At 43.0% G+C, this 15,108-nt stretch overlaps 1 protein-coding gene, 1 long non-coding RNA gene and 1 pseudogene across 5 annotated transcripts in view; 1 reads left to right on the plus strand and 2 right to left on the minus strand.

Moving 5' to 3' along the window:
- LOC101341631 (N-acetylated-alpha-linked acidic dipeptidase 2 pseudogene) overlaps positions 1-3,848 on the minus strand; it is a 5,632-nt pseudogene extending 1,784 nt beyond the window's left edge.
- TMEM60 (transmembrane protein 60) lies at positions 3,752-8,258 on the minus strand. 3 transcript variants are annotated; one of them, XM_023725038.1, is made up of 3 exons: positions 8,068-8,258; positions 6,864-7,061; positions 3,752-4,750 (listed from the first exon to the last, which is right to left on the minus strand). In XM_023725038.1, exon 3 carries the CDS (start codon positions 4,698-4,700, stop codon positions 4,299-4,301), a length of 402 nt encoding a protein of 133 aa, XP_023580806.1. In that variant the 5' UTR covers positions 4,701-4,750; positions 6,864-7,061; positions 8,068-8,258; the 3' UTR covers positions 3,752-4,298. The 3 variants fall into 3 exon arrangements, with proteins under 3 accessions (XP_023580806.1, XP_004390121.1, XP_023580805.1); XM_004390064.2 differs by lacking the exon at positions 6,864-7,061; XM_023725037.1 differs by lacking the exons at positions 6,864-7,061; positions 8,068-8,258 and adding an exon at positions 4,986-6,310.
- Positions 8,259-8,569: 311 nt separating this feature from the next.
- Positions 8,570-15,108, plus strand: part of LOC111819151 (uncharacterized) — a 46,686-nt gene continuing 40,147 nt past the window's right edge. For both annotated transcript variants that reach the window (XR_002822912.1, XR_002822913.1), the window contains exon 1: positions 8,570-8,795. This is a non-coding gene — a long non-coding RNA (uncharacterized LOC111819151). The remainder of the gene's footprint in view (positions 8,796-15,108) is intronic.

The raw sequence follows: 15,108 nt of genomic DNA on the forward strand, positions 1-15,108 counted from the left end.
GCTTGAATTGTAAAGGTTGCAATAGATATGTGTTTCTTTACTTCTGACCAGGCTGAACGAGGGTCTGCTTTATTTTCAATATCAAACATAGCATCATAGATCCCAGGAAATGATTCTCCAGCATATTTGTTATGGCTACTTGGAGCAAAGATGATGTGCCTATAGAACCGCCTCCCTGGTAAGCCAAAGGGATCAATGAATGCTCTTTCCAGGAGCGTCAGTTGGTCATTCATGATTCTCACTGCAATAGGATTATTAAGATCAACTTGTGTGAGTCTTCTATGAAAATCTGAAGCAGACTCTGAGAAGTTTTTCACAGCAGAAAATAAGGAATCAAATGATACCCCATGGTCTCTCAATTGTTGATCATGTTTCTTGGATAAATTATAGATGCTTGTTGCATAGTTTTCCAAAGCTTTTGCATAATCTTGAATATTGAAGGGAATGATTTCAGAGTCCACAAGCTCATATGCCAGTGCTCCTTGTAATTGGGCCACAGAAAGCTGTTTTTTAAATGTGGGGTCATAAAAATTCTCTACCAATTCAAATGTCTCATAAATTGTGTGGTATACTGGGTAGCTACTGTATTTATCTGTTTTCCTATTCTTAGTGTAACGGACTCTGCCTGAAGCAATTCCAAGTCTCTGAAAATAAGCTTCAAAATCACTCCCAGATCCCAGCTTGTTGATTATAGGAACATCTTTATTTTCAGGTGAAGGGTCCTTTTTCAACCAGCTTTCATAAAGAGACTGACTTTCAAAACCATCATCAGGGCTGGAGATCTCTTTTGTCAGTTTATATACCAATTGGTAAAGATGGGGTGTACAATCAACTCTGAGAGTATAATTGCCTTCTATAGATGAATCCGAGTTGATATAAGCAACGCTTCTCTCCTGGAGTGTTTCTGCATTTTCCTCTGCCCATTCTGTAGAACCCTGAAGTCCAAATTCTTCTGCATTGGCTGGCAAAAATGATAGTTCTTCTAGGTCTCCAGCCTCTACTCAGCAGTTTTCCAAAACTCTGGACAATTTCTTGCAAAACAGCAGCCCCACTGGTTGGGTCAATACCTCCAAATACCCAGGCATCCCGATGACCTCCCAGAATAACGTACCTGTCAGGTTCCACAGATCCTCTGATAGTTCCAATTACATTGTAAATCCTTGTAATTTTATTGAAGTTATGAACATGCATTCTAATCTTCCTGAAAGAATCATTCCCTGTAAAGCCAGGTCCAATATTGTAATTCATGTTAAGACTTCCTTTCCAGCTCTTATCTGGTGGAGCAGGTCCTCCCATATGACGTAATATTTTTTCTGCATTACTATATCCAATGGGATGTACAGGGATTTTGGAGATACCCACTCCTTCGTCAACATCAAGCCTGAAGGTGTACTCTTTAGCTGGATATCCTGGAGTAAGTGGGTCACCAGCACCATTCAAATTTAACACATTCCCTCTCTGAGCTCCAGTTCCAGGAAGGTTCCATCCTTTGGGATATGACTGTACCCCTGGGGCAGCATAGTCGGCTGGCTCTGAGTACAAGATGATTCCTATGGCTCCTGCTAACATGCATTTTTAACTTTATTTCCTCTGAAGATTTTCCCATATCTTGCAATCACAATCTTTCCAGTGCAGTTGATGTTCATATCTCTTTCTAGTTTGAAAAAATCTTCAGTACGAGCATCGTTGACATATATAAGATCTCCCCTCTGGTGAGCCTTGTGCTGAGATGGCAGAACAGGCACAAGCTAGACATTTCCATTACAAATGGGAGAAACTGCAGGGAAAGAAGGCATAACAGGCACCAAGCAAGTTAGCAGAACACATTACATTAGCCCTTAAGGCTTTAAAAATAATCCTCTGTTCTCTGAGACAATTTACACAATGGCCCTGCCCTCCAGACTCTAGGTATTGGCCACAGTCTCTGGATTTTGAGTGGAGGCCCCTCGGCCCTGGGCTTCAGCTCCGCTTTCCAGGCCCACTGGGACAGCAACTCTGCTCCCTTGGCTTTAGGCGCACCATTCTCCTACTCCATCTGAGTGACAACACCAGAAGCCATGGCTGCACCCTTTGAAACTCCTGAGGTCATGGCCATACCTTTTGAGACTGAAGCAGCTCAGCTTCTTGTGTCCCTTATCTCTTCAGCTTCTGCTTCCTATGGCCTCTCGGCCCTTGGGCCTCACGCCCACATCTGCCCTGCTGGGGCAAATGTTCCAAAGCTCAGTAGCTCCACCGGTATAAGTGCCTGGAGGCACCCCACTCCACCAGAAAGCCTCGTGCACACAGACACTCAGCTCTCTCGCTCCGTGGGTGGGCAAGCCTAGCTCTACCGATAAGCGCCCAGAGGCACCTCACTCCACCAGGAAGCCTCCTGCACACAGGCACTCAGCTCTCTCACTCCGTGGGTCGGCTCCAGCGCCATCTTTCACCAGTCTCCTGGTTCTACTGCTGTTGGTTCTCTGCTGCAGCTGCTTCTCTGCTGCTGTAGGTTCTCTGCTGCTGCTGGTCCTCTGTTACTGCCGCACATCTATCCATTCACAGTTTTAAAACCACTTCCACCACTTCCACATTTTAGGTATCTGTTAGAGCAGCACCCCACTCTCGGTACCAAATTCTATGTTAGTCATCTAGTGCTGCCATAACAGAAATACCACAAGTGGATGGTTTTAATGAAGAGAAGTTTATTTCCTCATAGTCAAAGTAGGCTAAAAGTCAAAATTCAAGGTCAGCTCCAGGGGAAGGCTCTCTCTCTCAGCCTTCTCATCAGCATTCCCCCAGACTAGGAGCTTCTTGGTGCAGGGACCACGGTCCAAAGCACGCGCTCTGCTCCTGGCACTGCTTTCTTGATGTTATGAGGTCCCCCAACCTTTTTTTTTAAAATTGTACTTTAAATGAAAGTTTATAATTCACGTAAGTCTCTCACACAAAAATTTATACATTGTTATGTGACCCTAGTTGCTCTCCCTATACTGTGACAGCACACTCTTCCTTTCCACCCTGAATTTCCCGTGTCTGTTCAACCAGCTCCTTACCCGCTCTGCCTTCTCATCTTGTCTCTGGACAGGAGCTGCCTATTTAGTCTCATGTATCTACTTGAGCTAAGCAGCACATTCTTCATGAGTTATCATTTAATGTCCCATAGTCCAGTCTAATCTTTGTCTGAAGAGTTGGACTTGGGAATGGTTTTAGTTCTGGGTTAACAGAGAGTCCGGGGGCCATGTCTTCCGGAGTTCCTCCAGTCTCAGACCATTAAGTCTGGTCTTTTTACTAGAATTTGAGTTCTGCACCTCACTTTTCTCCTGCTCCATCAGGGTCTCTCTGTTGTGTTCCCTGTCAGGGCAGTCATTTTGGTAGCTGGGCCCCATCTAGTTCTTCTGGTCTCAGGCTGATGAAGTCTCTGATTTATGTAGCCCTTTCTGTCTCTTGGGCTAATACTTTCCTTGTGTCTATGGTGTTCTTCATTCTCCTTTACTCCAGGTGGGTTGGGATCCAAGGCAGTAATCTTTATGGAAGCAGACTGCCACCTTTTTCACCTCTGGAGAGGTTAGTGGGTTTGAACTGCCAGCCTTTCAGTTAGCAGCTGAGCGCTTAACCACTGCACCACCACAGCTCCTTTCTAAGAGTGAAAGGGGGCACTAACTCCCTGGGATGCCAGGACAATAGGCATAAAGTGGGCCTGTCCTGACCAAACCAGGATGTATGGTCCCTATAACTTTAGGAAGAAGGTGCTTCTCAGTTTTAATATGCCACTTCTAACTCATCTGTCCCAAACAAAAGGCAGAGGTAACAATGAACTTAGGCTAGATAAAAAGCTGTCAACCTCTCTGGTTCTTTCTGAATGTAAACATGATGTGACATCCATAACTATTTCAGTAACTACCAGGAGTGTTTTTTCTTTTCATAAATTAGAAGCACAAATGGCCATTTACTTCGGTCATAATGGGACCATGATACATTAAACTACTCAAATTTGTAGATTAAAGGCTTTGTTTATTTACTTACTTTAAATACTGATCACCTACAACAGATTATTCAAGAGTTAGGTAGAAAGATGACATCCAAAACAAACTTTATTTACATATGGATAATAAGAACATTAGTAACTCGAATACTGAGTAAGTTTTGGATTAATTAGAAGTCCATGATTCAATCACCAAGCCTATTTTATGGAAGCAGTATAAAATTACATTTGGTATTTTTTCTCAGTTCTCTGGTATTCTTGAAGCTTGCAAAGATTCAGAACACTTTAATGATAGCTTGTTGAATGGCAATAAAAATGAGATGATGGTATTTAGAATTCAGTCTCTCACAAAAAAGACGTTATATCCAAGTTCTGTCAAAGCCCCAGCCAGTAAGGCCCATAAAGGAATGAAGACATAGGACAGATTCATGGTAGTAAACTGTTCCAGTTTAGCACAGAGTGCAAGGCAGAAGGCTAATTTAAGTAACATTGCAATGAGGTACCAGGCTTTTTTTTTAATATTGTGTGATCCATGTCGAGGGTCAAAGCCAGACTTACACCGCCCAGCCATTTTCACAATCAGCATAACAAGAAGGATAGTATCAAATATCCAGACTGGAATAAATATGAGGAACCAGTTCCAAGGTGCCTTCTCATCCAGTTTCAACACCAACATGATCAAGAAGAGTAATGTGAAAAGCCAGGTGAGTAGTACTCTCTGGGCCAAGGACATTCTCATTTAAACAGTTTAAAGAGGCTGTTGCAGCGTCGAAAAAAAGGAAATATACCCTAAGAGAGGGGAGAAAACATCAAAATGTTTTGATACCAGAAAAAAGAAGAAAAAAAAACAATTTACTAGTGAACAACAAAGCTGGCTCTTTCCCACTCTCAGATTTCCTAATTTTGAAAACATTCTACCATTCTTCCCTTCATAAAACTCTAAAACTCATAGCCTTCTTTGACAACATTATATCCATAATTCTCTTACAGCCCTTGACAAAATACAACAAAATTTTTAACATACCTACTGGGTGTTAGCTCTATTCAAAATCTCAAGAATAGTCTGTTCCTTTCCATTGCTATCCTTCAAGTCCAGCCACTCACTGGCTTTATTCCTGCACCTCAGGAATGTTCTTAATTTACTTCCCTGCACGTTTGCATGTATGATTTTCCACTCAATTTCAGGGTGTACTAAGAAAAAGCATTCAAAATGGAAGTAGTGAAAAAGGAGGAGGTTGTATCAAGCCTGGAGAGGAGAGAGTTTTAATCGTAACTGGACTAAATAATATAAAGGGCATTGATAACACTGGATTTTCACATAGTTTAATACTATAAGCCCTATTTTTTAAATTAAATTCTCATTTTCCCATTAAAGTTCTTATGAATGTCTATTTTCTTAGTCTAAGATTTCTTTCTTTTAATAGGTAACCTCTCATTGTATTGTTTTGGTTTGTGGTATATATCATGACATATTACCAATAATCAAGACCACTTAACTTTTGATGTTGTTTTGTGATTATTAGATAGTAAATTATTCTATAATCAGGCCTATTCCTTATATACATATGTTTTACTTATATTTCTGTTTTGTACTAGTACTATATGACTGTTATTGTTGCTCTAGGATATGTTCTAGTATCTGGAAGGCCTAGTACCTACTCACTCTTTTCTAAAACATTTTCTGCTCTTTTTGCCCTTTCATTTTCTTAATGCTAAAATTGCTAATTCTTTTTCAAAAACTTGAAATTTTGACTGGGAATGCATTAAATCTAAAACTTACTTAGATATAAACATTTATTATATTTAATCTTCACATAATAGGTTTATAATATTTTCCTCCATGCACTCAAGTTTTTTATACTAACCTTGTGGCCCTCTGGAAAAAGGATAAATAGGGAAATTAGAAGACAGACTGCATACAGTTGAGTGAGGAGTTAACAGAAGATAAAGAAATGGAAACAGCTGAGAACATGTTATCCCCTTGAGACATTTGCAGGAGAGAAGATGAAAGATAAGACATAAGATTGGGAAAGGAACAAGAGAAGGAATATTCAGGATGGAAGGGACAGGAGCATGATTACAAATTTAGAGAAATAAGCCACTGGGGAGTGATAAACTGAAAATGAGAGGATACTTGATGGAAAGAGGAAAAGATCAGAATGTGGTAGATGGGAACAAAAGCAAAGGCGGAGGGGGTTACCCTCTGGCATAACAGTAAAGATGCAGTATAAGAAAGAAAAGGGGAAGAAACTGGCAGTAACACAACAAGGACTAAACCATGGCAGTAGGGTCGATTCCGACTCATAGCAACCCTACAGGACAGAGTAGAACTGCCCCATAGTGTTTCCAAGACTGTAATCTTTACGGAAGCAGTCTGCCACATCTTTCTCTGCAGAGAGGCTGGTAGGTTCAAACAACTGACCTTTTGGTTAGCAGCCAAGAGCTTTAATCACTGCACCACCAGGGCTCTGCTGCCAAGGACTAGGTAAACCAAATGCACAATACTAGTGTGCTCAATTGACCATAGTTTAGAACTAACTTTGATGTTCTCTGCTACATGTCTACTACTTTACACAGTGGGTGACTATCATGTAATGTTGCAAGACTATACATGTTTTATTTCAATACTTATGTATGAGTTCATAGATTAAATGAGACTCCTAACTCACCTTTTCCCCCTTATACACATCTACTTGCACTCAGTTTATTTACCTAGGTGGCAGATGCTGCACACTGCAGCACTTTTGATCCTAGGAAGACATCTTCTGTGCTAGTCTCCCTTCCTGGCCAGAGGACATATTTCAGAGGTAACTAGAAAGGCCGCCATAATGGGATTCAGAGCTGAACTGGGAAGGAGGGGTGTAGGGGTGTGTGCTGATTAATAACTACAAATTGATTTTACCTGCAAATTAAGTTTGTTCAGCCCTGATAGCCAATCTATCTGGCCTTGTTTTTGTGAACCTTTATAAAAAGTTTTATGATAATACACTTGTTAAACATAACTTTTCCATCTGGCATCAGATGAGTCAAGCTTCATTTTTTCTCATCGAGGAGAGTAGCAAGTGGTCATAGAAAGGGTGGCTGCATTCACCACAGGTACCTAGGATGCGTGGTGAAAGGATGCAAAGAACAGTCTTATTGTGATTACAAACTTTATAATATAGGATGCAACAAAGTTTTGTATGCATAGAAGTGTACCCAGACACTAAAATACTCTTAAGGGGAGCACTCTGACATTTGAATGACACTTGAGAGAGAGTGGATGCTGAGCTACAATGAAGACATTTAAGACCCCAATTTTATATTTACGTCTTCGTTAATTTAAGCAATCCTATTTGCTTTCTCTTTCTACTCTCCTCAATGGAAGGAGTTGCATACTCCAAAACAAAAATTAGCTCAACTAAAATACATCTCCTTGAAAGTGGTTATTTCTTGTATCTGGAAAATAAATTTCGTTCACATGCTTCAAAATAACCCTCATATGGAAATCTAAAGGACCCTACCCACATCACCTGCATCTAGGTATCATCTGTGAGTTGACTCATGAATTCGTCTACTGTTCTTCCCACGCCACCTGCATCTCCCTTCTCTCGCTATGGCCAGTATTCTTCCAAGTGAACTCGCCTCATCCCAGAGTTTTACTTAATGAGCCCAGAATACAATATTCCACTTCATAATGAAGCCCTTTCAAAAGGCTCGTGCTGCAACAGCCTTCCCCAACTTAAGCATCCTTCACAGGAACAGCGTTCTGCTTATAACTTATCCGATTCGGGCCTACTCGTCCCTAGGACTCCAGGACGCTCCTAAACTGTCCTTGTCCTTCGTCTGCAAACGCCGATCTTCTGCTCGCGACGCCCTGTCCGGACTCCCCCCACTGAGCTGTGTGCCCAGCACATTTTTGGAGTTGAATGCGGTTCTTGCACGATACGATCCACAATGCACACAGAAACCCTGTTGCCAAGCAGGCGTGTGCGCGTCTTAGGCCCGGAGTGTGAGGCGGTGGGGGGCCACGGCACAGCCCGCGGGAGCAGCGGGAGGCCAGCGCCGGCACTGTAGGGGAGAGTGCACTTCGGAGGGATGCTGGCCCATCGAAGCCCCGGACTCACCTAACAGAGCCGTTGGCCGGAGAACCGAGAGGGGCGCGAAGATCAGGAAATTCGCCAGGTCGGAGCCTTGGACTTTTCCACACTTTTTCCCCCATTAAATCCAGAACCCGTCACATGATAATTAAGAAAAAGACTCAGTTCCGCCTCCGCAAACCACCGCAGTAGACGCTCTGCTCTCTCAGTTCTACCTCAGGGCCGCGCCCACATCCGGGGTAAGTTCTTACCGCCCCTGGGCCTACCCTATAGGCAGAGAAGACGCCAATCGGGGTTCAGAGGCCCCTTTTCCCGCGGTAATTGGACCATTTGGTCGCCAGTGCAAACCAACCAACCTTTCCTTATATTTGGGTTCGACAAAAGGCGGCAATGAAAGAACGCCCCTGGGCCCGTCTCTCTACAGCCATTGGTTAAGAGGAGAGTCAGTCTAAACTCAGTCTGGCTTTTCCGTGGTCACATTGGGCTCATAGATGCCAATAAGACCAGCCAGCGCTCGGCTCCACCCCCCGCGGGGTGCATCGCCTCTCCTCTTGCCCTCCGCTCCAGCGGAGGGGTGGGGGATTGCAGGCCCCGGCGCAAAATCCTGCGGGAAAAGAGGTGGGGCGACGGCTCTGGAGGCAGCGCGCCCGCGGGCAGCGTCGTGTGGCTCCTCCGACTCCCGCGGCTGCGGCGCTCGCCTTGTTCTTCCGCGCGCACCCCAGCCGCCTCCTAGCGGCGCGGCGCCCGCTCCTACGGTAAGAGCGGCATCACCTCCGCGCTTGGGCGGGCCGTCTGGAGGTGGTTAGGTTCTGACGGAATCCCTAGGATGGACAGGACAGGACGAGGGAGGAGAACAGCCGGCGGGACTGAGGTGGGAGCTCCGGGGCCAACGCATCACCTTCTGTCTCTGCTGACTTCCCTGGCAGCCACCGGCACCTGCGGGCAGGGGCGGGGGTCAGGCGCGGCTGCCTCCCATCTTTTCGCCGGCGACGGAGGCTCAGCCTTCCACCTCCCGAGCCCGCGATGTCCTCGAAGCTTGAGGTTGACGGGCCGAAACCCGGCGCCGCCGGCCGCAGTGCTGCCGCCGTCCCTCCGTCCCCTCTCTCGGCCCTTCTCCTTCTTTTCGTTCCCTTGGTGTTGTGCTGGGGGGCGTCGGGGCCCCGGGAACGGAGTGCGGAGGATCGGGCGGCCGAGCCTGGGTGGGCGGGGAGAGGTCAGCTAGCGGCCGAAGCAGCGGGCTCGGGAGGAGGGGGCGGCTCCGCGCGCCGGACGCAGACTAGGAGGGAGGGTCGCTGCGCGGCACCCGCGGAGCAGGCAACAGTTAGGCTTTCTGATTCCATCGCGGACTGCAGAGCGGTTGCTGAAATCTTACGCACCGGCCGTAAGAGATATTTCTAGTCTGAAAAAATATCGCGGTCCATCAGCCTGCTTCTTCAACTTTTCTTGTGTTTTATCTGCCTGATATTGACAGCCAGCGTTCTGGTATTGTTCCTTTTGAGTCGTGGCTTTCTAACTCAGCACCTCCTTGTATAACTTTGGTGATCATTTTGTCACTAATGTATCTATTTTTAGCCTGGCAAAAACAAAGAACTGCTTTATATTAACATACACTGACTAGGAAGTACAGAATCTGGAACCATTTATTAATCAGTATGTACTTTACACACTAAGCAGTTTTTAAATTTATGGTGAATGTATTGAATGTTTTGTAAATTACACTTGGTCTCTTGTTACTGGTATATTCTTACTTTGAGATTATTTTGTTACGTGGGGTACTTTGATTTTATAGTTTTTGGTTAGCGTTAGCCAGCTAGACATTTAAAAATGTTCCCCTCCACCCGAGACTTTGGCTATAGACTTAGTATTTGATGGTCATTTTAGGGGTTATGTATTTTTTAAAATTTGTTTTCTCCAAAACTTTGGACTTCTTTATAAGTTTTTAATGTTGGAAGGGAGAATTCTGAGAGTTTGGAAATTATGCATTTTAGCCTAAAGAGCCTTAAAATAGCATAGCAGTTTGAAATCCTGACATTTTGGAGTAAGAGCTGCTAAGTTGTTGAGAAGGAAATGGGTGTCCCCTGTCAGTTGTGGTGGCTCAGCCTCCATATTCCAGAGGGAAAGTATCTGGAGGTCTGGGGAGAATGAGCCATGTGTGGGACCAGCAACAAGGTGGTTCTAGGAAAATTTCTTGCTCAGGAAGTAGCCTATTTCCCACACAGTTTGGTTGTCTGCACGCATCAGACAGCATTAAGTTAGGTATCGGTAAGCTTGGGAGTGTTGCGTTCTAATTTTCACCATTTTATGGTGGAGTACAATAATGCAGTCAGCAAATCAAGCGTAGTGTACAATAGAGACACACTTGCATAGTCAACCCTCCAAGGGTAGACTTTCTTTTGAACCCAAACTGGCACTGAACAGTTGACTGTAAAAATGAAGAAGGTGGCTTGAACAATTTTTAAACCACAAACCTTCTGGCTAGCCCATTTAATGAAAAATTGCAATGAATTTTAATGAAAAAGGCCTCACTACACTGAGCCAAAGGGAATTCAGGGTGGCATGTGGAAAAAATGGGGATCAAAAGGAGTTGCATTGCTTGTATATTATTTAATTGTTATAATCCTATGAGATAGATACTGTGATGACTGTCCTGCCTGTTTTATAGATGTTAGATTAACTCAATTTGTGCAAGATTTCTCAGCGAGGAAGTTGGTAGAGGTGGAATTCATACCCAAGCAATCTGGTTCTAATGCCTATTATTCCAAGCCATTATGCTTTACCACTACAGTAAATTGGCTTCTTAGAGACTTGTTAGAAGGAGACTCATCAGTGGAAAATAATGCTGCAAAGCCATAAACTGAATAGGAGGTTCAGTAGAGGGGATTGAAGCTCTGCTAAGATCATCCTCGTTATCTTGCCCCACCACTCACCCTAGCCGACAGCAGAGAATGGGCAGCCTAATTTATGTTGTTGGCTTTGGTTAAGTTCAGGTTCTGTTTCTGAGTGAGTGAGTGAGTGTGTGTGTGTGAAATATGGGAAACCATCATGGTGCTCTTTGTTTTTTCAAGTGGGTTCTAATACTATTGGAGTCACTTAACTATGTGAAAAGAAAAGGAAAATGGGATGAAATCCCCTACCTACAAACCTTTATGTCTCTCTGACAAAATAAAAACCTACAAAAACAGTGGTAAACTAATGGTGCAGGAGAAAAAGGAAGGGGGAGAAAAGCCCCACCTGGAGAGGCTTGGGGCCAAAGCCAGGCCGGGTAGAAGGGATGATTGATAAGAGCCAGAAGACCCTGGCCCACCCAGCCAGAGGCCCAAGGTCATATGCATATAAATGGGAAGATAGGGTGTGAAGAGAAGACAAATCTGCAATGTTTTAAAAAGGGTTCTGTGTTTAGGATTATGCATTTATCTGAATGTACTACGGAGAGCATGTAACTCCGCCTTCAGCCAATACTTAATTGGATAAGCTAAAGCAGGAAACCCTGGTGGCAAGGTGGTTAAGAGCAACCAGCTGCTAACCTTTTGATCTGCAGTTCTAATCCACCAGGCGCTCCTTGGAAACTCTACGGGGCAGTTCTAGTCTGTCCCGTAGGGTCGCTATGAGTGGAAATTGACTCGATGGCAATGGGTTTTTTAAAGGGAGAACTAGGATTTGCCTGGGAGAAACACAGGCTTTTTGTTTCAGGCCGGTAGCCCTGTGTCTAGCGTGGGGGCTTAGGTCGAAAACCTGAGCTGAGCCCTACCCAGATTTGCATTTATCCATACCCACTTCCACCTGGCTGTGTAGGCCTGATTCTCAGCCCCCGCCCCTTTAGGGGAATCCTCTGCCACCTCTCCACCGAATTACTTACCTGCCCCGCATGAGTCAGAAGCTCCCGGTCCTGCCCAGGGATAGTCTCCCCAGCACATACCTGTACTGGGGTGCAGTTTGGCCAGGGATTCCCCCCCAAGTCTCCTCCATAACATATTGAGATCATTGTATAATAGGCACTGTGTTGAGCATTGCTGGGGATGTGGGAATGGAGTCACATTTTCTGTCTTTGAGGAGCATCTGTTTAATGGGAGGGAGAGATATTTGAACAAATGATAATAATACCACATATACAGTAAGAGAGTGCTATAGAGTCTGTGCTTTCATGGCGAGAGACTTCATTTAAAGTTTATACAGACCAGAGTTTGAATTCCTGTTTTGCTTTGTGACCTTGGACATGATACCAAATCTCTTTTAGCTTCGGTTCCCTCGTCTGTTAAGTGGAGGGAATAATACTTCAGAAGGTTATATTGAACATTAAGTAAGTAATATGTAAAGTACTGGCATATATAAGCCCTGAATATAGAAGAAAGAAAGAATAATTTTGCTTAAGGGGATAGTGGATAAACGGTTGGGAGGTTCAAGGGGTGATGCTGCTGGAGCTTTAAAAGATGAGTGATAGTTTCCCAAGATGGGGGATAGGGACATTCCAGGAAGATGTGACATAACAGGAGATGGTCTAAGAACAGAATATGGATTATTGAGGGAATAGCAAGTAATTGTGGAGGCCAATTTTAAATGATAATTGTATATAAATGTGACTGGCCCAAGTGAGTACTATCCAGTGTTGGTGGTTGGAAATTACATACTTAGAAAATAAAATTATAGGAAAATCTCAACTGTTTGTGCACTGTGACATTTTAATTTAATATTTACCTCCTAATAAGTATTTGGAAACCCTAGTGGTGTAGTGGTTAAGTGCTGTGGCTGCTAACCAAAAGTTTAGCAGTTCGACTCCACCGGCACTCTTTGGAAACTGTGGGGCAGTTCTGCTCTGTTCTACAGGGTCACTATGAGACGGAATGGACTTGATGGCAGCGGGTTTGGTTTTTTATAATACATATTTCCCCTGTGCCGATTAAAACTCTTTTCCAACATGTACAGCTAGGCAACTATTTCATTATTTCATTCAGATGGTTCATTTTAAGTTGTAAATGAAGACTAATACTGCTAGAGGTATTTGCACCTAATTTGTGGAATATTTGGGGGGGATTATTTAAAAAAGTAGAACCTTAATGTGACTATTGTCTATTTGGTCTCCGTTTAGCCCCTTTACCTACCCTGTGGTCTCATAGAGTCAGTTTTGCAAACTACCCTTTACGTATGTTGACTGTCTTTTCTGAATCTAAATTTTAGATTTGACAATGGGGCAGAATGTTTTAAATCGGTGCTGTCCTTAAAAATCAGAAACAAAACCCCATGTTTATATCTTCCTCTCAGGTTAGCAAAGAAACATGAATACTCACATTGAATTTAAAAATGTGGAAAATTACTTGATGACTAGAATCATATGACTGAGTTGAAGATATTAAATGACATTTAGGAAAGCTGCATTTTTAGCCCAGCTTGTTAGCCTCCTATAAATTGCTAAAATGACACAAGATACAGAGGTGAGTTTTCAGATGAAAAGATAATTACTTTCTGTAGTAGGTAGAGCACTAGGAAAGAAAATATGCTGGACTTCATTCTGAGTAGTGAACAGGAACTGGGACAGGAAATGGCTGTGGCTGAACCACTACCTGATAATAATCATAACATGATTAAATTTGACATTTAATGAGGGGAAGTAAGGGGAAAAAAGTGCACATTGTGCATCTTTTCAATTTCAGAAGCAGTAGGGGAAAGGAGCTGTTAAAAGTATATCTACAGGAATTTTGAAGACACATAGTAGACATTCATGTATTTGTTGAATGAAGCACCTTCAGAAAACTTTTGATAAAAAATATTACAGATAGCAAAACGTTTCTGAAAGTTATGTGGCATAAGTTTTGGAACTCTGTAGACCTTGGTTCAAATCCCAGTTCTGCCATCTACCAGTTGTGTGATTTGGGGCTAATTACATAACCTTTTTGAGGTTTAGTTTTGCTTATTCATTAAATGGTGATAATGTCTACTTTGCAAGGTTTAAGAATTAAATGAGATACTATATGTACAGTATTTAATACATTACCTGGCTTATAATACTTGCTCAAAAAATGGTTGGTGCTATTTTTGATTAAGTTATATATGTATGTATTTTTTAAGTGACAATTCCTAAATAATGTAAGTAAAACTAGAAGATGACAAAACCTTAAAAGGAGGCAACAGGGTGTTAAATAGGTAGCAGGAAGAGTTGAATGAAGAATCGTTGCTGCCACATACAGAAGAAGGGAAAAGGCAAGGAGAGAGCTTTACATTCTCAAGTGTTTTTTAAGAAGTTAAGTCAGACTCATTAAACCAGGTTGTTGTTGTCAGGTGTGGTCGAGTTGGTTCTGACTCATAGTGACCGTATAAGACAGTAGAACTGTCCCATAGGGTTTCTAAGGAGCAACTGGTGGATTTGAACTGCTGACCTGAACCAGGTAGAATAAATAACCAAAAAGCAAACCCGTTGCCGTTGACTCACGGCAACCCCAGGAGTTTTCTAGAACTGCTCCAGAGGGTTTTCTTGGCTGTGATCTTTACAGAAGCAGATCACCAGGCCTTTCTTCCATAGTGCTGTTGTGTGGGCTCTAACCAGCAACCTTTAGGTTAGTAGTGGAGTGTAAACAATTTGTCCCACCCAGGGACCTAGAGTAAATAGGATTTTGCTATTTTGAATGACAGTGTAAATATAAGTACATCACTGAAATAGAGTATGTATAGTGTACGTTTAGGGACCTGTAGTTTTCTCAAATCTCTTAACTACCTTCTTATTCCTAAAGTTCTTTTAACAGAGAAAAGCCATTAATTGTACAATTCTGGGAGAAGGTTTTAATTGCAAGTAATCTGGGAGATAGAGCATATTAATTTAGTTACATAGATTTCCTGAGGGTTGAGCTAATACTAATCAAAAGAAAGCTAGAGTGGGTATGCAGGCAAAATAGATTTGATGAGCTTTTACTGTTGGGCACTTTAAAACTGTTCCAGCTTCTATCCATTCAGTTTCAAATCCACTTCCACATTTTAGGTATCTGTTAGAGCAGCACCCCACTCTCAGTACCAAATTCTGTCTTAATTGTCTAGTGCTTCTATAACAGAAATACCACGAGTGGATGGCTTTAACAAAGAGAA

This window comes from Trichechus manatus, unplaced genomic scaffold (genome assembly GCF_000243295.1).
Source record: "Trichechus manatus latirostris isolate Lorelei unplaced genomic scaffold, TriManLat1.0 scaffold00280, whole genome shotgun sequence".
Lineage (NCBI taxonomy): Eukaryota > Metazoa > Chordata > Mammalia > Sirenia > Trichechidae > Trichechus > Trichechus manatus.